Consider the following 25,951-nt stretch of genomic DNA (forward strand, 5'->3'; position numbering starts at 1 on the left):
CTCTAGGTGGTCACAAAGCACCGAGCTGATCTCCCTGTGCTGTGCGGCTGCTTCCCACTAGCTATCTATTTTACATGTGGTAGTGTATATATGTCCAAGCCACTCTCTCACTTCGTCCCAGCTAACCCTTTCCCATCCCCGCGTCCTCAAGTCCATTCTCTACATCTGCGTCTTTATTCCTATCCTGCCCCTAGGTTCTTCAGAACCATTTTTTTTTTTTTTTTTAGATTCCATATATATGTGTTAGCTGGGTAATATATATGGTATTTGTTTTTCTCTTTCTGACTTACTTCACTCTGTATGACAGTCTCTAGGTCCATCCACCTCACTACAAATAACTCAATTTTGTTTCTTTTTATGGCTGAGTAATATTCCATTGTATATATGTGCCACGTCTTCTTTATCCATTCATCTGTCGATGGACACTTAGGTTGCTTCCATGTCCTGGCTATTGTAAATAGAGCTGCAGTGAACATTATGGTACATGAATCTTTTTGAGTTATGGTTTTCTCAGGATATATGCCCAGTAGGGAGATTGCTGGGTCATAAGGTAGTTCTATTTTTAGCTTTTTAAGGAACCTCCATACTGTTCTCCATAATGGCTGTATCAATGTACATTCCCACCAACAGTGCAAGAGGGTTCCCTTTTCTCCACACCCTCTCCAGCATGTATTGTTTGTAGATTTTTTGATGATGGCCCTTCTGACTGGTGTGAGGTAATACCTCATTGTAGTTTTGATTTGCATTTCTCTAGTGATTAATGATGTTGAGCATCCTTTCATGTGTTTGTTGGCAATCTGTATATCTTCTTTGGAGAAATGTCTATTTAGGTCTTTGGTCCATTTTTGGATTGGGTTGTTTGTTTTTTTGATATTGAGCTGCATGGGCTGCTTGTAAATTTTGGAGATTAATCCTTTGTCAGTTGCTTTGTTTGCAAATATTTTCTCCCATTCTGAGGGTTGTCTTTTTGTCTTGTTTATGGTTTCCTTTGCTATGCAAAAGATTTTAAGTTTCATTAGGTCCCATTTGTTTATTTTTGTTTTTCTTTCCATTTCTCTAGGAGGTGGGTCAAAAAGGATCTTGCTGTGATTTATGTCATAGAGTGTTCTGCCTATGTTTTGCTCTAAGAGTTTTATAGTGTCTGGCCTTACATTTAGGTCTTTAATCCATTTTGAGTTTATTTTTGTGTATGGTGTTAGGAAGTGTTCTAATTTCACTCTTTTACATGTTGCTGTCCAGTTTTCCCAGCACCACTTATTGAAGAGAGGCTGTCTTTTCTCCATTGTATATTCTTGCCTCCTTTATCAAGGATAAGGTGACCATACGTGTGTGGGTTTATCTCTGGGCTTTCTATCCTGTTCCATTGATCTGTATTTCTGTTTTTGTTCCAGTACCATACTGTCTTGATTACTGTAGCTTTGTAGTATAGTCTGAAGTCAGGGAGCCTGATTCCTCCAGCTCCGTTTTTCTTTCTCAAGATTGTTTTGCCTATTTGGGGTCCTTTGTATTTCCATTCAAATTGTGAAATTTTTTGTTCTAGTTCTGTGAAAAATGCCAGTGGTAGTTTGATAGGGATTGCATTGAATCTGTAGATTGCTTTGGGTAGTATAGTCATTTTCACAATGTTGATTCTTCCAAACCAAGAACATGGTATATCTCTCCATCTGTTTGTATCATTTTTAATTTCTTTCATCAATGTCTTATAGTTTTCTGCATATAGGTCTTTTATCTCCTTAGGTAGGTTTATTCCTAGATATTTTATTCTTTTTGTTGCGCTGGTAATTGGGAGTGTTTTCTTAATTTCTCTTTCAGATTTTTCATCATTAGTGTATAGGAATGCAAGAGAATTCTGTGCATTAATTTTGTATCCTGCTACTTTACCAAATTCATTGATTAGCTCTAGGAGTTTTCTGGTAGCATCTTTAGGATTCTCTATGTATGGTATCATGTCATCTGCAAACAGTGACAGTTTTACTTCTTCTTTTCCGATTTGGATTCCTTTTATTTCTTTTTCTTCTATGATTGCTGTGGCTAAAACTTCCAAAACTATGTTGAATAATAGGGGTGAGACTGGGCAACCTTGTTTTGTTCCTGATCTTAGTGGAAATAGTTTCAGTTTTTCACCATTGAGGACAATGTTGGCTGTGGGTTTGTCATATATGGCCTTTATTATGTTGAGGAAAGTTCCCTCTATGCCTACTTCCTGGAGGGTTTTTATCATAAATGGGTGTTGAATTTGGTCGAAAACTTTTTCTGTATCTATTGAGATGATCATATGGTTTTTATCCTTCACTTTGTTAGTATGGTGTATCAGATTGATTGATTTGTGTATATTGAAGAATCCTGGCATTCCTAGGATAAACCCCACTTGATCATGATGTGTGATCCTTTAAATGTGCTGTTGGATTCCGTTTCCTAGTATTTTGTTGAGGATTTTTGCATCTATGTTCATCAGTGATATTGGCCTGTAGTTTTCTTTCTTTGTGACATCTTTGTCTGGTTTTGGTATCAGGGTGATGGTGGCCTCGTAGAATGAGTTTGGGAGTGTTCCTCCCTCTGCTATATTTTGGAAGAGTTTGAGAAGGATAGGTGTTAGCTCTTCTGTAAATTTTTGATAGAATTCACCTATGAAGCCATTTGGTCCTGGGCTTTTGTTTGTTGAAAGATTTTTCATCACAGTTTCAATTTCAGTGCTTGTGATTGGTCTGTTTATATTTTCTATTTCTTCCTGGTTCAGTCTCGGAAGGTTGTGCTTTTCTAGGAATTTGTCCCTTTCTTCCAGGTAGTCCATTTTATTGGCATATAGTTGCTTGTAGTAATCTCTCATGATCCTTTGTATTTATGCAGTGTTAGTTGTTACTTCCCCTTTTTCATTTCTAATTCTGTTGATTTGAGTCTTCTCCGTTTTTTTCTTGATGAGTCTGGCTAATGGTTTATCAATTTTGTTTATCTTCTCAAAGAGCCAGCTTTTAGTATTATTGATCTTTGCTATTGTTTTCTTTGTTTCTGGATCATTTATTTCTGCTCTGATCTTTATGATTTCTTTTCTTCTACTAACTTTGGGTTTTGTTTGTTCTTCTTTCTCTAGTTCCTTTAGATGTAAGGTTAGATTGTTTATTTGAAATTTTTCTTGTTTCTTGAGGTAGGATTGTATTGCTGTGAACTTCCCTCTTAAAACTGCTTTTGCTGCATCCCATAGGTTTTGGGTCATCGTGTTTTCATTGTCATTTGTTTCTAGGTATTTTTTGATTTCCTCTTTGATTTCTTCAGTGATTTCTTGGTTATTGAGTAGTGTATTGTTTAGCCTCCATGTGTTTGTATTTTTTACAGATTTTTTCTTGTAATTGACATCTAATCTCATAGCGTTGTGGTCAGAAAAAATACTTGATATGATTTCAATTTTCTTAAATTTACCAAGGCTTGATTTGTGACCCAAGATATGATCCATCCTGGAGAATGTTCCACGAGCACTTGAGAAGAAAGTGTCTTCTGTTGTTTTTGGATGGAATGTCCTATAAATATCAATTAAGACCATCTTGTTTAATGTATCATTTAAAGCTTGTGTTTCCTTATTTATTTTCATTTTGGATGATCTGTCCATTGGTGAAAGTGTGGTGTTAAAGTCCCCTACTATTATTGTGTTACTGTCGATTTCCCCTTTTATGGCTGTTAGCATTCGCCTTATGTATTGAGGTGCTCCTGTGTTTGGTGCATAAATATTTATAATTGTTATATCTTCTTCTTGGATTGATCCCTTGATCATTATGTAGTGTCCTTCTTTGTCTCTTGAAATAGTCTTTACTTTAAAGTCTATTTTGTCTGATATGGGAATTGCTACTCCAGCTTTCTTTTGATTTCCATTTGCATGGAATATCTTTTTCCATCCCCTCACTTTCAGTGTGTATGTGTCCCTAGGTCTGAAGTGGGTCTCTTGTAGACAGCATATATACAGGTCTTGTTTTTGTATCAATTCAGCCAGTCTATGTCTTTTGGCTGGAGCATTTAATCCACTAACATTTAAGGTAATTATCGATATGTATGTTCCTATTACCATTTTCTTAATTGTTTTGGGTTTGTTATTGTAGGTCTTTTCCTTCTCTTGTGTTTCCTGCCTAGAGAAGTTCCTTTAGCATTTGTTGTAAAGTTGGTTTGGTGGTGCTGAGTTCTCGTAGCTTTTGCTTGGCTATAAAGGTTTTAATTTCTCCATCAAATCTGAATGAGATCCTTGCTGTGTAGGGTAATCTTGGTTGTAGGTTTTTCCTTTCATCACTTTAAATATGTCCTGCCACTCCCTTCTGGTTTGCAGAGTTTCTGCTGAAAGATCAGCTGTTAACCTTATGGGGATTCCCTTTTATGTTATTTGTTGCTTTTCCCTTGCTGCTTTTAATATTTTTTCTTTGTATTTAATTTTTGATAGTTTGATTAATGAGTCTTGGCATGTTTCTCCTTGGATTTATCCTATATGGGATTCTCTGCGCTTCCTGGGCTTGATTGACTATTTCCTTTCCCATATTAGGGAAGTTTTCAACTATAATCTCTTCAAATATTTTCTCAGTCCCTTTTTTTTTCTCTTCTTCTTCTGGGACCCCTGTAATTCGAATGTTGGTGTGTTTAATGTTGTCCCAGAGGTCTCTCAGATTGTCCTCAATTCTTTTCATTCTTTTTTCTTTATTCTGCTCTGTGGTAGTTATTTCTACTATTTTATCTTCTAGGTCACTTTTCCATTCTTCTGCCTCAGTTATTCTGCTATTGATTCCTTCTAGAGAATTTTTAATTTCATTTTTTGTGTTGTTCATCTTTGTTTGCTCTTTAGTTCTCCTAGGTCCTTGTTAAACGTTCCTTGTATTTTCTTCATTCTATTTCCAAGATTTTGGACCGTCTTTACTATCACTACTCTGAATTCTTTTTCAGGTACACTGCCTATTTCCTGTTCATTTGTTTGACTGGTGGGTTTTTACCTTGCTTCTTTATCTGCTGCGTATTTCTCTGTCTCCTCATTTTGCTTAACTTACTGTGTTTGGGGTCTCCTTTTTGCAGGCTGCAGGTTTTTAGTTCCTGTTTTTTTTGGTGTCTGCCCCCAGTGGGTAAGGTTGATTCAGTGGGTTGTGTAGGTTTCCTGGTGGAGGGAACTGGTGCCTGTGTTCTGGTGGATGAGTCTGCATCTTGTCTTTCTGGTGGGCAGGACCACATCCGGTGGTGTGTTTTGGTGTGTCTGTGAACTTATTATGATTTTAGGCAGCCTCTCTGCTAATGGGTGGGGTTGTGTTCCTTTCTTGCTAGTTGTTTGGCATGGGTTGTCCAGCAGTGGAGCTTGCTGGTCGTTGAGTGGTGCTGGATCTTAGCATTGAGCCGGATATCTCTGGGAGAGCTCCAGCCGATTGATATTAAGTGGGGCCAGGAGGTGTCTGGTGGACCAATGTCCTGAACTCAGCCCTCCCACCTCAGAGGCTCAGGCCTGACAGCTGGCCAGAGCACCAAAACCCTGTCAGACACACGTCTCTGAGAAACAGTGGCAGGCTGGCATGTGATTGGGGAAGGATGTAGGGCATCAGCAGAACCAGTGATGTTCTAAGCCAGGCCAGAGGTTGGAAGACTTTTTTAGATTGCTGGTTTGTTGTAAAAGGATATAACTCAAAAACAGCCAGATGGAATAGATGAATATGGCAAGATATGGAAAAGAGCATGGAGCATCCATGCCCTCTCTGAGCATACCATGTGTTCGCCAACCCAGAAGCTCCCTGAGCCTTCCTTTACCAACAAATGTTTATGGAGGATTATATTAATAACACAATAGTTATTAGGTTTTAAATCCCTGTAGTTAATTTTAGGGACTCTTTACCTATATAACCTAATGTAATTAATCCTGGGACACAGTATCAGTATTTTCTTTCCTCTTTGCACACTGCTGATCCTGTAGAACAACAACCCTTTCCTTTTTTAGCTGGCTCTGAGGTAGGTGGCCATTCTTTGTAATAGTCATATTATGTACTTTGAATCAAGGTGTGGTAGCTTAATCTATTGAGAATTCTAATCCTCTGAGTCTGGATTTTACAATGGCTTTTACATCATCCATCTAGGTGTGCTGTTTGGAGCTTTGTGTATTGGAATGGCTGCACTGGCATCACTAATGGGAGCTTTGTTGCAGGTAAGAGCTAATCCTGGAAGGTTTGAGTCATAATCACTAAATTCTTCTCTTTTCCGCTTTTTTTTTTTTTTTTTTAGTGTTGATGTGACCATCCTAACAGACTTTTCTCTCTATATGTCTACAAATAGACATACCAAGGAACATAGATGACTAAATTCTTAAAAAAATTTTTTTTAAATTAATCTTTCCATTTTGAGATCATTATAGATATACATGCAATACTAAGAAATAATACAGAGAGACCCCATATACCCTTTACCCAGTTCCCTCAATGGTATGAGACCTAGGTTGATGTTCTTTTATTCCCTTTTCCCCTTGGATGTCCTGTTGCTCTAACACCACGTGTTGTGAAAGCTATCTTTCTTCCATTGAATTGCCTTTGCACCTATGTGAAAAATCAGGGGGGCATATTTGTGTGGGTCTATTTGTGGTTTCTTTGTTCTATTCCATTGATCTATGTGTCTATCCATCTGCCAAGATCATACAGTCTTGATTACTATAACTTTGTAATAAGTCTTGAATTCAGAAGTACTGATTCCTCCCACTTTATTCTTATTTTTCAAAATTGTTTTAACTGTTCTAGTTCCTTTGCCTTCCCATATAAAGTTTAGAATAATCTTCTCTATATCTAAAAAAAAAATCTTGCTTAGTTTTTGATAGGATTGCCTTAAACCTGTAAAACAATTTGGGAAGAACTGACATTTTTACTGTGTCGAATCTTTTAATCCATGAACATAGTGTATCTCTTCATTTATTTAGATTTTCTCTGATTTTTTTTTCCACCACTACTGTGTAATTTTCATATACAAATCATGTTTATATTTAGTTAGATTTACACCTACGTATTTCATTTTTTTTGAGTGATTGTACATGGTATTGTATTCTTAATGTTGGTGTCCATGTGTTTGTTAATATATAAAGATACAATTGATTTTTGTATATTTGTTTGTATCCTGTGACCTTGCTGAACTTATTAGTTCCTGGGATTTTCTACACGTAAAATTATGTCATCTTCAAATTGGGATAGTTTTATATCTTCTTTTCCAATCTGTATATGTACCTTTAATTTCCTTATTGCCCTGGCTTCAACTTCCACATCATGTTGAATAAGAGTGGTGAAAGGGGACATCATTGCCTTGTTCTCCAATCTGAATGAGAAAAGCATTCACTGGTTCATTCTTGAGTACATTAGCTGTAGGATTTTTGTACGTGCCCTTTACCAAATTAAGGAAATCCCCCTCTATTCCTATTTTTCTGAGAGTTTTTATCATGGATGAGTGTTGAATTTTGTCAAATGGTTTTTCTGAAGCATTCGATACGACAATATGATTTTCTTCTTTAGCCCTTTAACATGGTGTATTATGCTGATTGATTTTCAAATTTTAAGCTAGCCTTGCATTCCTGGAATAATCTTCTCTTGGTTATGGTGTATAGTTACTTTTATATATTGCTGAACTCTATTTGCTGATATTGTGCTAAGAATTTTTGCATCTATATTCATGAGAGATGCTGATCTGTTGTAATATTTTTTTGTAATGCCTTTGTTTGGTTTTGGTGTTAGGGTCATACCAGCTTCATAAAATAAATTAGGAAGAATTCTCTCCTATTTTCTGGAAGAGATTGTGTAAAATTGGTGTTAATTCTTCTTTAAGTGTTTGGTAGAATACTCTAGTGAAACCGTCTGGGCTTGGGGATTTCTTTTTTGGGAGTTTAAAAATTATGAATTCAATTTCCTTAATAGTTATAGCTGTTCAAATTATCTGCTTCATAGTGGATGAATTATGGTAGTTTGTGTTTTCGAGGAATTGCTCCATTTCATCTAAGTTGTCAAATTTAGGTGTGTGGAATTATTCATAGTATCCCCTTATACTTTTGATGTCTGCAGGGTTTTTAGTGATATCTCCTGTTTTATTCATAATATTGGTAATTTTATCTTTTATCTCTTTTTTTAGTCTTGCTAGAGGTTTGTCAATTTTTATTGATATTTTGAAAGAACTAACTTCTTGTTTCATTGATTTTCTATATCGTTTTTCTGTTTTAAATCATTGCTTTTTTTTATTATCTTCATTATTTTCTTCCTTCTGCTTGCTTTGGGTTTATTTTGCTCTTCTTGAGGTGTGACACTGGATTATTGATTTGAGACTTTTTTGTAATGTGTGCACTAATTGCTAAAAATCTCCCTCTCCGCACTTTTAGCTATGTCCCATAACTTTTCATATTTTGTATTGGAGTTTTAAAATTTCCTTTGATATGTCCTTTTGACCCGTGGATTATTTAAAAGTATGTTACTTAGTTTCCAATTGTTTGGCGATTTTCCTGTTATCTTTCTGCTATTGATTTCTAATTTCATTCCAGTGTGGTCAGAGAACACATTCTGTATGATTTTAATTCTTTTAAATTTGTTGAGGTCTGTTTTATGGCCCAGGATATAGTATTTTGGTATCTGTTACATGGGCACCTGAAAAGAATGTGTACTCTGCTGTTGTTAAGCATAGTGTTCTAGAGATATCAATTAGATCCTGCTCATTGATGGTGCTGAGTTCTTCTGTATCCTTCTGATTTTACGCTTATTTGTTTTTATCAATTGTTGACAGAAGTGGTGAATTCTTAACCTATAGTGTGTAGTTGTCTCTTTTCCTTTTAGTTCTATTAGTTTTTGCTTGTATTTTGCAGTTCTCTTGTTTGGTGCATATACATTTAGGATTTCTATGGCTTCTTGGTGAATTAGTCCTCTTATCATTATATAATGTTCCTCTCTGATAATTTTCTTTGTCTGAAGACTACTTTATCTGATATTAAATAGTTACTCCTGCTTTCCTTTGATTATGTTTGCATGATAACCTTTTAATTGAACTTGCCTATATCATATCTTAAGTGAGTTTTTTGTAGACAGCATATAGTTGGGTTATGTTTTTAAATTCATCCTGCCAATCTCTGTCTTTTTATTGGGGTATTTAGACTTTTAAAATTTAGTATAATTATTGGAATATTAGGGCTTAAGTCTGCTGTTTTTTGTTATGTTTGTTCTTTCTGTTTTCTTTATTAATTTATTTTTGGCTGTGTTGGGTCCTCGTTTCTGTGCGAGGGCTTTCTCCAGTTGCGGCAAGCGGGGGCCACTCTTCATCGCGGTGCGCAGGCCTCTCACTATTGTGGCCTCTCTTGTTGCAGAGCACAGGCTCCAGATGCACAGGCTCAGTAGTTGTGGCTCACGGGCCCAGCCACTCTGTGGCATGTGGGATCTTCCCAGACCAGGGCTCGAACCCGTGTCCCCTGCATTGGCAGGCAGATTCTCAACCACTGCGCCACCAGGGAAGCCCTGTTTTCAATTTTTTAAGTGGGATACTTAAACATTTTTTAGAATCCCATTTTGATTTATCTATATTGTTTTGAGTTTGTCTCTTAGTTTAGCATTTTCATTTGTTGCTTTATGTGTATATACATAACTTATCACAGTCTACTTGTGTTGTCCTTTTACCAATCCGAGTAAAGTATAGAAATCTTACCCCATTTCTGTCTCTTTACCCAGTTTATAACACAATTGTCTTAAATATTTACTCTGCATACATTTTGAATTACATTAGACAGTGTTATAATTTTTGCTTCAACAATCAAACATGATTTATAAAACTCAAGAGGAGGAGGAAGGCCTATTATATTTATTTTTGCTTATTGTGTTCTTTCTTTCTTCCTGATTTGTCAAGGTTCCTTCTTTTACCATTTCCTTTCTATTTAGAGAACTTCCTTTAGCCATTCCTTTAAGGATAAGTCTGCTGGCAACAAATTTTCTTAGTTTCCCTTCATCTGAGAATGTGTTGACTTCCCCTTTATTCCCAAGTGATATTTTTGCCAGGTATAGGATTCTGAGTTGACAGTTCTCTTTTTCCAACACTTGAAAAATATTGTGCTACTTTCTTCTGGCTTCCATTATTTTTGAGGAGAAATCTGCTGCCATTCTAATTGTTTTCCCCTATAGGTAAGGTGTCATTTTTTTTCCTCTGGCTGCTTTCAGAAATTTTTCTTTGAAGTTAGTTTTCAGAAGTTTAATTACGACGTGTCTTGGCACGTTTTTCTTTGGGTTTATTCTGTTTGTAGTTTGCTTAGCTTTTGAATCTGTAAGTTTATGTTTCTTGCCAAATTTGGGAAGTTCAAACATTATTTCTTTGAGTAATTTTCAGCTCCACTCTCTTTCTTTTCTCACCTAAGACTCGGGTGACATGAATGTTAGATTTTTTGTTATATTCACACAGGTCCTGGTGACTAATTTTTAAGCCTATTTTCTCTCTGTTATTTTCAGATTGGGCGGTTTTTATTGGTCTGTCTTCCAGTTCACTGATTCTTTTCTCTGTCCCCCCAATTCTGATATTGAACCTATCCACTGAGATTTTTATTTAAGTTATTATATTTTCAGTTCTAAAATTTACATTTTGTTCTTCTTTATATCATCTATGTTTTTGCTGATACTTTCTTTTTTATTTTATTTTTCTAAGGCCTTCTACTTTTTCATTTGTTTCAAGCATGTTCTAATTGCTGAAGCAGTTTTATCATGGCTGCTTTAAAATTTGTGAAATAATTCTAATATATCTGTCACTTCTCTATCAGCATTTATTGATTGTCTTTTTTCATTCATTTTGAGTTCTTCCTAATTCCTGCTCTGAAAAGTGAACTTCAGTTGAAACCTGGACATTTTTATATTATGTGATGAGACTCTAGATCTTATATGCACCTTCTGTTTTGGTTTTCTTTCTCTGATACCACTTCAGCAGTGTAAGGAAGGGAGCTGTCTCATTATTGCCAGGTGTATGTAGAAGTCCAGGTTCCCAACTTGGCCTCTGTTGACACCCAAGGGAGGAGTTTCTTATTTTGCTGGGTGGGAACAGTCTCCACTGACATCATGGTGAAGGTGGTCTTGTTCCTGCTGGGCAATGGTGAAAGTCCTGATTCTCCATTAGGTCTCCTATGACTGCCCGAGCAGGGAGGGAATGGGGTGCCTTGTAATAGGCTGGTGGGGGATGGAATCTAGGCTCCCTACTTGGCCTTTTCTGGCATGTGTATGTGGGGGAACAGTTTATTCTGGCTGGAATTGAGCAGTTATTATCTAAAAGTTTTCTTTCTTGCTAAGTTGCTCCTTTTCTGGTCTTTGCTGGATTTTTTTGGCCTGCACATGTTGTCATTTCTGGATTGCCAGATTCTTCAGCTCTAAGACTGGGATATGTGGGCCAAAAAGAAAACTCAGAGACCTCACCATTGTATTGTTCTTCAAGTCCTGAAGTTCTAGCTAGTCTGCCTTCTTCTCTCGACCTTTTAGATTCTTCTTATGTTTGTTTTATATGTAATGTCCAGGAGTCTTAGTTTTATTAGCAGGAGGAATAGGGAAAAGTACACCTACTCCATATTCCTATGAGTGGAAATACATTTTTTATTGCCTAAAGTGTCCTTCATGTCTTGTGGCATTTGCTAAATTTTTATTAGAGAGCATTTTTGTGTTGGAAAGCTGTCTTGCTTCTTTGGAGGTGTTGGAATGGAGAGGACAGACTAATCTTTGGAATAGCCTCTTTTTTAAAAAAATATTTATTTATTTATTTACTTACTTACTTGGTTGTGCTGGGTCTTAGTTGAGGCAGGTGGGCTCCTTCGTTGTGTCAGGTGGGCTCCTTAGTTGCGACGTGCGGGCTCCTTAATTGTGGCATGCGAACTCTTAGTTGTGGCATGCATGTGGGATCTAGTTCCCTGACCAGGGATCAAACCTGGGCCCCCTGCATTGGGAGCATGGAGTCTTATCCACTGCGTCACCAGGGAAGTCCCCTAGTCTCTTCTTTCTGAACCTTGAGTGGACTTCACTGTTTTTAGCATCCAAGCCTCAGCATGGACTCTTCCCCCTGTATGGAGTACCCTTCAACTGTCTAAGTCTTATTTGTTCTTCAAGTTTCAACTTAAACATTATTTTTCAAAAAGGCCCTTTCTGTTCCCTGGATAGGTTTGAGTTCCCCTCTACCAAATGTTCCCAGAGCACCTTGTATTTCTCGTATCATCCCCATTACAATACTTTATTGTAGTTATTTATTTAATGTCTGTTTTACTAAATAGTTTATAACTCCATGAAGGTGAGGATTATGACATTGTTCTTTGATACTGTATCAAATACCTGGTGCCTACTGCAGTGTCCAGGACAAAGCAGACATTCTACAAATTCAGGTTGAATGTACCTATTTATGTATTGGTTCATAAATATCCACTTATCTGATCACACCTAAGTGGTCCATGAAACTTCCATGGCCACCTGGGCTCCAACTCTGGGACCAGGACCCAGAAACTTGAAGGTTAATGCTGGGCACAGCAAGTCCTCCAGGCTCTTGCTTCAGACCCAACTTGGGTCCTTCCTGGTTGGTGGTTGCTTAGGGCATACCAGTTGTTAAAATAGTGTGATCTCATTCTGATTATATGAATTAGTGAATGAATGAATTAGGTCCAGAAGCTCTAAGCTTACCTGGTACAACTAAGCCATAACCAACAAAACTCCTCTTTGTGTGCTTTCCTCCATAGTCTGCATTATTACTTATAGTTCTTATTGTGGTTGATTTCTCCTTTTTCATATACCGGCTCTGGCCTGAGTATAGATAATAAGATATTCTAGGAGAGTCATCATAGCTCCAAGGCAATTCTTCCTTGCTTTATCTCTAGCCAAGGTCTTATTTCCTGAGATGGGTATTTTGGGGGGTATATTCCTTGTATCTCCAAAACTGGCTCTAGGTCACACTGTCGCAGTGACCACTACATGGGCCAAGTGACTTCTTTCGCATTTTGCATAAAGTCTACCTTCCTTCCTACTGGACTCTGGTTCAAGAGAAACTGTGAAATGACTCCTTAGGATCATATCCTGAGTCCATATCCTCCTCAAACACTAGTTCTCCTCTATCATCATATCATCACTCCTTTCCCTAGTCCACGAGGTAAGCCTCCTTTCTTTTTTTTTTAACCCAGGACTGCAGTCTATATGCTCTAAAATTTTTCTTGACCTGATATATATATATTTTTTATTTATTCATTCTGTTCTATCTGTCACTTTTACTCTGTGGACAAACTGGTGTGTCCCTGATTCTTCTTTTATGGTTCTGTCCACTTTCAAAAATTAGCCCTTTGAATATTGGGAACACACATCTCTTGAAAGTTTCAGCTATTTGCATTTCTCTATTCTTCATACTGTACATTTTTTTTCACTATCATGATTTTGGCATCTCTACATCAAAGCAAAGGTTGCAATTAACCAGTTAGGTTTAAATCTTTCTACATGATTTGATCAATCTTTTTTTTTAACCATACTTCTCATTCTAGTTCTATCCTTAGGAAATCAAGGATAGCATTGGGTTTCATTGCCATCTCTGGTCTCTTAGCAGTACTTACCACAATCTTCTTTTGCAGGGGATTTTGAGACTACCAAAGCACAAAGGAGTGATGTGGTTGATTATTAATATCTACAAGAACAATACCAGGAGAAGGAGTGTCCCTCTTGTTTCATGGTTCTCTAACCTCTTTACATTTTGCTTTTTTTATTGAGGGTACTTGAATGAACTGATGGAACTTGTGACAGAGAAGCAGAAGCTTCCAAGTTCTGATTATCTCCTTGTCAATGGCAAGGCTGCCATGATTGTCAGGAGGAGGCTGAATACTTTAAATCCTCATCCTGATGAAATTACTTTAAAGCATTTTAACTTTGGATTTGAAATTGCTAATTGATGACTTTTTATTATTTTTGTAGGCAGCACTCAGCATATTTGGCATGGTTGGGGGACCACTTCTGGGCGTATTTGCTTTGGGAATTTTGGTTTCCTTTGCCAACTCAATAGTAAGTATTAAAAATGAATATGTGTAAAGCCTACTTTTCCAACTGCAGTAGCGTCTCTATAATTTTTTTCTCAATTGTAAAGATATGGTTCCTTTGCTATTTGTCATTAGTGACCTGTCTTGATGACTTAAATTACTCATATTGACTTTGCTGGGATACACAATGAACATACTATGCATTGGGACCCTGCATGTGTGAAACTAAATGGAAACTACCAGAATAATATATATTATGAATATCATATAATTAAATTATATAATAACATAATGATATTTATAACTAAAATATAATATTATAGAGTATTATATAACATAACTAAAGGATATATATTATGAAACAATATACAATATGATATGTAATATATATTACAATATATTATGAATATTATATAACTAAAGGAACAACATTTTGTACGCGTCTACTTTTTTGCCCTTCTTGAAAATTAATCGCTAGGAGTTAAAGGAGATCGACAGGCTCAGATATGCAAGATTTCAGGGCAGTAGAGCTGAGGATACCTGTGACTAGCTGGAGTACAGTAAAGAGAAGAAATAGGATAAGATCTTCACCACTTTGGTCAGAAAATTTATACTCCTGATATTTAAAGATGTAGCTCCAGCAACATGGTTTTAGACCCAAAGGGGTGATTATAACTGGGAATTGTATTCAGAAAGAGGTAATAGCTCATTTCTTCTACGTAGACATATCTGTGCTTTGAGGCCAAGTTTTGTTTAGAATAAGTGAAATTGAAATTACTTCTCTGAAATCCAGGAGGAACTCCACTAGTTCAGTCCTGCTGTAAGCTGAAGTTCAGGAAAAGCTGGTAATGTATGTGTGGTTGTTTCAGACAGATGGAGAATAACTGCAGAACTATGACTTTACATTTAGAATTCCATTTTCCTCATGAGGCATTAGGAATTGGTAAGGCAGATACTAATAAGGGCTATTATCATTGTTATTATTGTTAACAGTAATTCTCAACGAAGTGTCATATGAAAAGCTAGTTTGGCAGAAATTAATCAAAATGAAAGAGAGCAGTTTGCGTCCACCTCAGAATGTTGAAGCTTTGATGAGATTCTTTGCATTATGAAATGCATAGTGGTTTGTTGAGTGCCTGAAATATTAAAAGAAGACTGACTTTTGATTTTTGACATTTATTTCCACCATGAGTTGCCTCCAGAAATGCTATAGCTGACTAGGTCCAACACGCCCTTAGCAGGGGAAGTAAGAACTATTATTCCTGTCGTAATATCTGATCATTATTCTTAAAGAAAGGGGAGAAATTTCACCACAGAGGAAGGGGCTTCCCAGCTCAAGATTTGCTTTCATCTCCATCATTTGGAACTAAGGCTTAAATCATTCAATGACTGACTGACTGATCAAAAATACTTGGATTACTGGTGAAAAGCAGGCAGGGGAGCTCACGTCTTCCAAAGACTGGGAAACCAAATGTCTTCAGAGAGGAAATCTCCACTTATCTCTAGAGATGGTTTGGTTGTATGTACCATTGCAGTCATTTGTGAAAACAGCTTGCTATTTTCCCCTAATTTTCTTGCAGTACAATTACAGTCATGCATGTTGCTATGTATAGGAATAAATTCTGTGGATGTTTTCTTCTTCATATCTGTTGCTGCTCAGATGGCATGCCATTTTTTCACAGATTAAATAAAAATAGAGGGAAAAATTGGCCTGAAGTCAGCTGCATGACTGTTGTAGTTATTGGGTGTAAAGAGACAAGGAGGCCAAAACAGAGTGCTGGCCATGGAAACAGAGTGGAAGGAATGGAATTATGAGACAAAGGAAAAGAAAAATGAGCAGGAATTGGTGATTGGCGAGATAGAGATATGAATTACAGAGGTGGGGTTCCAGAGACCCCAGGGCTTTGGGCTGAGGGACCAGGGACCCATGCTGCTCTTGGCAAGAGGCAAGGAGCTTACAGGGGAAAAGAGTTTTAGGAGGGGACTGGTAAATTTGGCTTGGACCATGTTGAGCTTAAGCTCCTAGTGTTAATTTCCATTTCAAAGCAAACTGTATTATTTTTTAAAGAAGCACTCCTGTTTTGCAGGGAGCACTTGTGGGTCTGCTGGCTGGATTTGCCATTTCTTTGTGGGTTGGAATTGGAGCTCAACTTTATCCTCCACTTCCTGAGAGAACTATGCCATTAAGCCTTGAAACCTACGGCTGTAACAGCACATACAATGGGACAGATTGGATGACAACCACAGAAATGCCATCTTCTACCAGTGCTTTTCAAGTATACAACATTGAAAGGTATTGAATTGAGCTTTATAATGTTGTATTTTTTAAAATGTGTGTGACAGGTAGAGAACCCCAGTTGCTTTTCTTGCCTTCAGTGCTGTGATTTTGCCTAATTCTGAAATGGGGAAAGCCCATGTGGCTTTCTGGCTATTATATTTTGTTCAGAAATAGCAAAAAATGCCATATTTTCTTAGTTTCAATAGAAACGTCTACCTCACCTACAGATGCAGAGAAGACTTGAATAGTAACAAAAAAAATTCTTTTATGGGTAAATGCTGATAAATACTGGCTCCAGTTGAATGAAAAATTGCTTCTGTCCACTGAAAAACCTTTAAAATGAAAAGTAAAATGATAAAAGACACATTGCATATATAGTTTTTGAAGTATAGCCTTTACCAACTAAAAACTACAGTTTATCTAAATATGTTGGATAATTGCTATTTGTTCAGTTTTAAAGATTCCAAATCTTTAGAGCATTGGCAATAAGTCACAGTGGTGATCTTCCTGCTAGAGTTTTCAGTTATGCAGTACATTTTTGAGCTTCTGGATATTGATATTGTCTGATTTAATGAAATGATGTAGACTTTTTTTTAATATCACTATTTCGCTGCACAGTGGATGTGAGGGCAAGACTACCCTTAGTGGATATATATCAATACATCTCCAGCCTTAAAGCACAAAACCCATGGATACATTCAAGGAATAAGAAGATGAGGCCACTTCCCCTAAAGTATTGCCCCAGTTCCAGCTTGCCTAGAATGAAACCATTGGAGAATCATTCCAGTTGAGACAAGACATGGCATCTCCGTCTTAAAATGGACACACTCCTGGGAGAAAGAATGTGGCCATACATATAAACATCATTGGTGATTTATGTCCCAGAGGGATTTCAGCAGTGAGAACACTTATCAGTGGGAGTTCAAGGCTGGTAAATTCTGCATGGGTAGAGAGAAAAGATAGTTCCAGAGCCTGAGGCATATATGGGGGAAGGTTTGACTAGGTGGGATGCTGTGGTGAGAGGGGTGCACAGAAATACAGTGAGAAGTCCGGATAAGCATGAATGCACTAATGTGGGGGGGGGTAGTCAGGAAGTCATTAGAGAGTGAAAAAGGGAGCAATTATTATTAATTAATTAAGTGTAAGTAGGAGGACGTTGAAGTTGTGCTTTTTGTTTTACAATTTTGCTTAGCATTTGTCCTGATTATGTAAATGTCTCTTAATTTAAAAGAGTAAGGCAAATTGGTTATTCGGATTTCTGAAACAAATAAATTAGCTGAGGTTTACTATGTGCCTGGTACCATAACAATCACTTTTATATGTTAGCTTATTTATAAAATAACTCAGCTAATAAACAAGATTTTTGAGCATGAACTATGCACCCGGCACTGGGCTGACCATTTATGTAATATCCATAGACAGTCTTCCCCTCCCATCCACCGTGGTTCCTGCCTTCCAGGCAATTATAATCTAGCTGGAGAGAACATGCTACTATGCACAAAACAAGGAACTCAGTACGCATGATAAGTATAATAACTAGCTAATAAATAGTTGAAAGTCTTTGTTAAAGAATGATTATAAACAAAGTTGGAGTGTAGATTAGCACAGACTTCAGGATCTACTAATACTTGAAGAATGCAGAAGTTGGCTAGAGGAGAAGGTCTGGAAAGTTATTCTTGTCACAGAAAACGACCAAAAGGGAAGTTGAACAAGAGAATAAACAATTAAACAATGTTGTGAACAGTAGTATTCATAGGCTCTCATGGGATCCAGGAGGAGGAAGAGCCTAACTCTTCCTGGGTGGAAGATGCTTCTTAGAGAAGTATTCCATGAACTGGAGTTAATCAGGTGAACAGGACTGGGCAGAGGGGACAAAAGGAAGATGGAGCATATGTTGCAGAATGAAGGCAACATATGCAGAGGCATGAAGGCCTGAAGCCACATGGCATCTTAGGAAATCGTGCATAGTTCAGTATGGCTAGAGTCCAAGGGGAATGAACGCACAGCTAAAGGCAAAGTAAGATACTTTTTGGTTGCGTAGGTATTGGGTTTCAATTACCCAGATTCAGTTTTTATTTAAGTTTCTAGTACTTGATGGGTACATATTGGTAGCTTGTTGTGCTTTTAACTTGCATTTCCCTTATGATTAATGAAGTTCAATACCTTTTTACATGTTTATTGGCCATTCGTATAACTACTTTTGTGACTTGTCTGTTGAAATCTTTGGTCCATTTTTAAGTGGGTTCTCTGTCCTTTTCTTATTTATTTAGGATTTCTTGATATATTCTAGATACAAGATAAGTTTTGAAAATATTTTTCTCCCATTCTGTGGCTTGCCTTTTTACTCTTTTAATGATGCTTTTTAGTGGTCAGAATTTCTTAATTTTACTTGAGTTCAACTTATCAGTCTTTTCCTATATGGGTAGTCCTTCGTGAATTCCGTTTAAGAAATCTTTGCCTACCCTAAGGTCATATAGCTATTCCTCTATTTTTTTATTTAAAAGCTTTCTTGTTCACCATTTCCATTTGGGAAATGTAATCCACTTTGGAATTGATTTCAAGTGATCAAGATTCATTTTTTCCCATATGGATATTCTTTTTTTTTGGACTAGAAGAAACATTTTATTTTTATTTTTTTCTCACAACTCACACACAAACACTGTATTTTATTTTTACAAGAGATAAATCACCTGACACCAGGCATTGTACATGGATGACCACAACAAAAGCAACAATGATTGCAACTACCAAACACGAAACACACTCATACTATGTCATAATATTGACATTCAGTCCAGTAATCCTCCACTGTAACAGCTCCTTTACTTTGCAGTGAAAATTGATTTGTATATTTTTTGCCTCTGAGTCCTTGTGGGATTTTTTTTTTTTATTCAAACAGAAAGTCACAAAAATTATACTCATCCTCATCAGTTCACTCAGTCCCATGTAATTAATTTTTGTTTTCATCTTGATCTTTTGTTAGCACTTTTATGAATTCATCACTTTTCCATTAGAGTTCTGAAAATGCTTATTCATTCAGGTCAGCAGTATAGTCAGTTACCAGAAACCTGTACTTGTCAGAGTCTTTTCCATGAATTCCTTGAAGATGAAACCCTTTTATAGGAACATTTTTGCGAAAGCATCAGAGTACACCCAGAACTGTCTGTAAATGACAGACGACTTAAAAATGACCCATATGGATATTCTATTAACCAAGCACCCTTTATTTTTTTTTTTTATTTTTTTATTTTTTAAGGATTTTCTTATTTATTTATTTATTTATTTATTTTTGGCTGTGTTGGGTCTTCGGTTCGTGCGAGGGCTTTCTCCAGTTGCGGCAAGCGGGGGCCACTCTTCATCGCGGTGCGGGGACCGCTCTTCATCGCGGTGCGCGGGCCTTTCTCTATCGCGGCCCCTCCCGTCGCGGGGCACAGGCTCCAGACGCGCAGGCTCAGCAATTGTGGCTCACGGGCCCAGCTGCTCCGCGGCATGTGGGATCTTCCCAGACCAGGGCTCGAACCCGTGTCCCCTGCATTAGCAGGCAGACTCTCAACCACTGCGCCACCAGGGAAGCCCCAAGTACCCTTTATTGAACGGAGCCTCCTTTTGTCCCACGTTGCAATGCAGTGGCAACTTTGACTTAAACAAATGTCTGTTTTTCTGTGGGTCTGTTTTTCAATTTTCTATTCGGTTCTATTTTGTCTGTCTTTGGCCCAATATATCACATTATCTTAATTTAACTAGCTCACCTCTATTTTTCCCTTCTTTCTGGGATGTTGGCTCCTCAAGTTCTAACTGCCATGATCTCTCTGAAGTCTTCAAAAACCTGCCTCCTCCCATTTCCCAGTTTTTATATTTTGTTCTTGGCAGGATGGTGGGTCTACTCTATCAAAGCTGAAAGTGGGATCCTAGAGCAATTGTTTTAGAAGCAGATCAGATCATGTCACTCCTCCACCTAAAATACTGCAATGTGCCCTCCAAGTTCATCCATGTTGCTGCAAATGGAAGTGAAATAAGTCAGACAAAGACAGATACTGTATGATATCACTTATATGTGGGATCTAAAAAATATAACATACTAGTGACTATAACAAAAAAGAAGCAGACTCACAGATATAGAGAACATACTGGTGGTTGCCAGTGGGGAGAGGGAAGGGGCAGAGGGGCAATATAGGGGTAGGGGATTAAGAGGTACAAACTATTAGGTATAAAATAAGCTACAAGGATATATTGTACAACACGGGGAGTATAGCCAATATTTTATAATGAATATAAATGGAGTATAATCTTGAAAACTTATGAATCACTATATTGTACACCTGTAACATATAATATTACACATCAACTCTAATAAAATGTAAATTTAAAAAATAAAAATAAAATAAAATAATAAAAATACTGCAACGTGTGCCGCTATCCAGAGAGTAAGATCCAAACTCATCCAAGTCCTACAAAAAGACCTCTATCTCATCTTGTACCATTCTGTATCTTGTTTGTTATGCTACCGTCTGCTGGTGTTTACCTCTCTCTGGAATGCTTTCTCAAGAACTTTTGTTATTCAGATCTCAGTTCAAATGTCTCTTCTTCACAAAGACTTTCCCTGACCACTCCTTGTAGTGTAGTTCCTTTTTTCTACCCTGTTAGCGTCACATTACCTTGTTTCATTTTCCTTATATACTTTCCACCAGTGGGAATTATTATGTTTATTAATTTGTTTACTTGTTCATTACATTTCTCTATTAGAATGTAAACTTTCTGAGGGCAGGAACAACCTTATCCAGCTTTTTTATGGCAGACTTTCCAATAACAAGAACAGTACCTGGGACACAAAGCAGAGTTGAATGAATAAACATGGACATTTAGTATTCTAGTATGTGGTTAAGATTAAGTCATACTTTTCATTCCTGATCCAATAAGATAAAATTGGGACAGCAGATGTGGACGTTAAAAACATGATTAAATATTATATTTTGACTTTGCCATGAGGTTTATTGACACATACTGTTAGCTGCTAGTAGCATGCATGAAATCTTACCGTTATGCTTTTGCTCTCTCTTAGGACTCCACTGATGGATAACTGGTATTCTTTATCATATCTATACTTCAGTACTGTTGGAACCTTGGTAACGTTATTTGTGGGAATGCTTATCAGTTTACCAACAGGTAACTAAATATTAGTATTGCTGTATTACCGCTACATTAGTTTTTACTATATCTGTTTTATAGGTATTTATGTTATTTTACTATAGTTCTAACAACTAGTTTAATTATTTGCTCCATTTTACTCATGGGAAATTTTACGGCCTGGTCTTGAAAACAGAAGACCCACCTCAATTTGAATCTTTGTTATGCCATTTATTAGCTGAAAGAACTTATAGCTATAAGTCTATATAGCTACTACATAGCTACTCTGAGCCTTAGCTATCCTATGTATAAAATGAGGATAATAATTGACCTGCCTATCTCACAGGTCTCTGTAAGATAAAAATAAAATGCTTGAAGAAATTGTGTATCGCTACTACAATGCTAAGGATTTTACACATACCATTACAATAGCTCTGTGCCATGATCTTCTCATTGTCCTGCACTGACTCTTTGTAAAGAGGTATACACATGTAAGGAATAATAATTATGATCTTTATATCTAAACATAGTGTGAAGACTTTTCTCAGATGTTCGTAAACTTTAAAAAAATAATTTTTAAAGGAAATCAAACCAATACTACACATAGCATACACAGCTCTGTGGGATTGCTATAGAACTGTTACCCTGGGACTTCATTTTGTCCTCGTTCTGTGAATTCTCTTGGTCTCCCTCCAGTGTTGGATTCCCTGCTGCCTGTATCCCATTACTCCTAATTCTTGTTTACACCCTTAACTGAATGGGGCACATCCTATAGCACATTCTTGAGAAAGGGTGGACAAGAGATCTTGGAAACATTGCATAGCGGAAAAAAAAAGTCTTTAATTCCTCCTTATACTTGATAATTGCTGATAATTTGAATAGAGAATCCTAGGTTGAGAGTAACTTTCTTGTTCCTGGAGGCTGTGTTACTTCTCTTCTACTTGCCTTGTTGGCTGTTGAGAATACCAGTGCCCTGCTGCCTGCTGGCCGTTCACATGTGACCCATTTCACAATGACTGCCTTGCCCTAGCCCCTCAGGAGGGTTTCAATCTGACGACCCATGTCCTGCAGTTCTAGGGCACTTTCCTATATTATTTCTTTTGTAATTTCCTGCCATTTTCTGTTTTCTCTTTCTGGAAACTCCTGTTAGTCAAATGTTTTAAACTTGGGCATTCCTTCTGATTTTCTTATCTTTTCTCTCCTATTTTCCATCTCTTGTGTCTCTTAGGTTTACTACATGGGTTATTTTTAAAATGACTTTTCCAGTAATTTTCAAAAGAGTGCTCTGATTCAGTTTTGAAGTGCTCTGATTCAGTTTTCAGTTTGTGTCTCTCCAGCACCTGGTAGAGTCTCTAGAACATGGTAAGCACTCAACAATATTGAATGAATTAATTTAAGGTTGAACCCATCTCCTGAACAACAGAGGTTCCCTTAATTAAAAATCTAGTATTTATACTAAAATGGTGTTTCTCAAACTTTAGAGGGCAGAAAATCACCTTGGAAATTTGGTAAAAATTTTTTGGTAAAAATCAGGACTCAGTGGCTCCACCCACAGAGGTTCTAATTGGGTCAGTCCAGGTTGGAATCCAGGAATGTGCATGTTCAGTACACCTCCTAGGTGATTTGGATAGAGGTAGTTGGAGAACAACTCTTTGAGATACACAGTTTTAAAAGCCTCCTCTCTGATTCACAAATAAAATACCAAGCCAAAGAATAATTTTTGTAGAGCAAAACTTTAGGGAAGAGAATTTGGATCAAGCACCTATCATCATACTGGTTTTCATTTAAATAATTTATCCAACAATTCATAATTTCCTGCATTTCTTCACACATTCATAGCCACTAAACTGGGGAAGGGCAACTCCATCAAGCAGAGGTTTGATATTTTATTGGTAGATCATGAAGGATGCATTTAAACCAGTTTTCCTACCAGTATTGGGCCAGATGACTCTTCCCTAGTTGATACCAGATGAGACAGTTGGCTTGCATTTAAGAACCACCTTATTTATCTTTAAACACTAGACTCATATGTATCCCAGTGAGAGGCTTGCAGAATCTGAGACTGACTGAGGGAAGAGAAATGGCAGGCTAAGTCTCCAGCACTATTTAAAAGACTCTTTCTCTTTGTGTTTTATAAGTGCATAGAAGTAAATGTGCCCAAGTTAAATGTGTGTATGATGGTCCATCACTGGGTAGTTACAGATATCTTTTTAACAATGTAAATAATGTATGTTTTTCAGGAGGAAGAAAACAAAACATAGACCGCAGATTCCTACTAACCAAAGAGGACTTTTTATCCAATTTTGACATTTTTAAGAAAGTGAGTTGGCTTTCTTTTTCCTTAACTTAGTAAGATTGTGCTTTTATCACCAGGACAGAATACTAGTTAGTCCTCAGACTTTCTTTTGGACAAGGAAGGTATTTGCCTTCCTTTTTTAAATGATTTATTTCTGTTGTTTATCTCTGCCTCAATAGACTACAAAGCTGATTTAGAGAAACAAAAGTAGTAGTAACTATTATTTAGAGTTGAACAAACAGTTTCTTTTTTCTAATCACCATGTTAACATTTTCTTTTAGAAGAAGCAAGTGTTAGACTATAAACCTCATCCAACAGAAGATGGTGGAACTGATAACCCTGGCTTCAACCATGTTGAATTGAACTCCACAGATCAAAGTGGCAAGACCAATGGGACTCGTTTGTGAAGTAGCTGTGATGCTAAATTATCTTAAACAGTGTCCCAGTTTTATATGTTTTTAAAGATAATTGGATCAGGTTTAGATTTTTTTTTTGTCCTATCATGAGTGTTTTGGGGGAACTTTGGGGGGATACATTTTTGTTAAAGCAAAATTTGACTTTTACTTTCTATACTCATTAATTGATGCTACTCTGCAGGTAAGAGTTTCAGCATCAGTATTTTCCTCTATCTCTCTACTATTATTTCAGTGAAGCTGTAGTTGTGAAAGTTGTGAAAGTTTTGAAAGTTGTGACTACATATGTGCTGAAAAGCTAATACACACATACTCGATGGTCAAAAGCATATTCTTAAATTAGGGCATCATTAAAAATATTTCCTTGCATTTGGTGCTAGCATATATTTTGGGGTTTGCTGAAATCATAATTAATATTGAAAAGGACCTCTCTCCCTCCTACCACATACTCTATTCTTAGGGAGCAATGAAGTGACAGGTCTGTGCTGTCTCGATCTTTGCTTCTCATCAACCCCTATCAGCCCAGGGCACGTTTATTCTTGGAATTGATTCTGGCTCGGGAGGGTGTTAATCAAGAAGCATCCTGTTTGGGACAGAACATGGGCCCAATGGTCAAGGTCTTTTTGGTGCTATGCATCTCTTCTTGTGCCTTTTTGCTTGTTAACTAGAGTTCCTGGCCATTGGCTGCTTATATTGCCTTTCTTAGACTCTGGTTCTTATCTGGATTCCTGGTTTCTCACCCACTAACTTTGGTTTTGTTGCACATTTTACCTTTGCTCGCCTGCCTAATTTCCTGTTCACTCTATTGCCTTGGGCTTGTATATGTCTTGAGACACCCAATGTGAATCATGCTACCCCAGATCCTGGTTCACTGCGTCCCGGCCTATAAATATAAACTCCCATGAGCCTTATACTGACCAAAGTACTTTCAACTAGGTACTTACAGATTTGGTGATCCAAGAACATTTACACAATTAAAAATGGGTAAGCTCTGTGGAATTAGGTGATTCCATTGAATGCTATGAAGCTGAATATCAACTAATTTGCAATGATTTAAATTTAAAGGTACATATGCTTAGACATATTGAATTCCAATATATCCACCTGGTTGATGAGCTAAATTACATAGGCAAATACTACTATTTTTGTTTAGTGTTCCGGAATTACTGAATATATGCTATGTTCCATGCTTTAAAATTTCAAGTAGCAATCTCAAAGTTTATTTTGTTTATTTTCCTGCATTTCTAGCTAAGACTTTGGTTACAGGCTTTCATCAATAACTTATTTTTTTTCTACAGTTCACACATTAGATACTGTTTAGAAGGGTTTTTTTTTTTAGCATTACACTGTTTTAAAATAATAATGTGTGAAATATTTAGGTACATTAAAATATTTTATGATTAAGTAATTTTTGCTTATTGTCTGATATTTAGGTGAGCATGCTGTATGCTTGGCAATTAAAAACATTAAGAAATGTTTTTAATGTTAATGTTAATGTTTTTAATGTTTTATTCATGTTATTAAGAAACATTAATAAGAAATAAGAAATAGCATTAATCTAAAGCAAAGAGAATTATACATTTAAATTAATGACATATTCACATATTTTCTATGTGTATAGTTATTTTTTAATCAACATATTTGTAAGCATACATCAAACTTTGTAACTCTATGATTTTTTAGTGAGTAGGAAGATATAATCTTGTTTTATGTGAGTGTGATTTGAACTATTGTTATTTATTTAGTAATTCTAAACGCACATGTGTGTACTTTCCTTCAATTTTGGAAATCAAAATCAGGTTATTTAAATAATTTTTTCTCTTTTCTGACTGCCAAGGAGTTATGGAATATATTCTTAATGAGAGATATAATACTTCCAT

At 36.7% G+C, this 25,951-nt stretch overlaps 1 protein-coding gene across 1 annotated transcript in view; it reads left to right on the plus strand.

Annotated features, from left to right (window-relative positions):
- The window catches only part of SLC5A8 (solute carrier family 5 member 8), a 60,690-nt gene extending 35,177 nt beyond the window's left edge, over positions 1–25,513 (plus strand). Inside the window, exons 10-15 of the mRNA XM_007165816.3 lie at positions 6,078–6,145; positions 13,899–13,985; positions 16,048–16,253; positions 21,298–21,401; positions 23,603–23,682; positions 23,940–25,513. Coding sequence (XP_007165878.1) covers positions 6,078–6,145; positions 13,899–13,985; positions 16,048–16,253; positions 21,298–21,401; positions 23,603–23,682; positions 23,940–24,065 — 671 coding nt within the window. The 3' untranslated portion in view covers positions 24,066–25,513. The remainder of the gene's footprint in view (positions 1–6,077; positions 6,146–13,898; positions 13,986–16,047; positions 16,254–21,297; positions 21,402–23,602; positions 23,683–23,939) is intronic.
- The last annotated feature ends 438 nt before the right edge of the window (positions 25,514–25,951 follow it).

This window comes from Balaenoptera acutorostrata, chromosome 11 (assembly GCF_949987535.1).
Source record: "Balaenoptera acutorostrata chromosome 11, mBalAcu1.1, whole genome shotgun sequence".
Classification (NCBI taxonomy): domain Eukaryota; kingdom Metazoa; phylum Chordata; class Mammalia; order Artiodactyla; family Balaenopteridae; genus Balaenoptera; species Balaenoptera acutorostrata.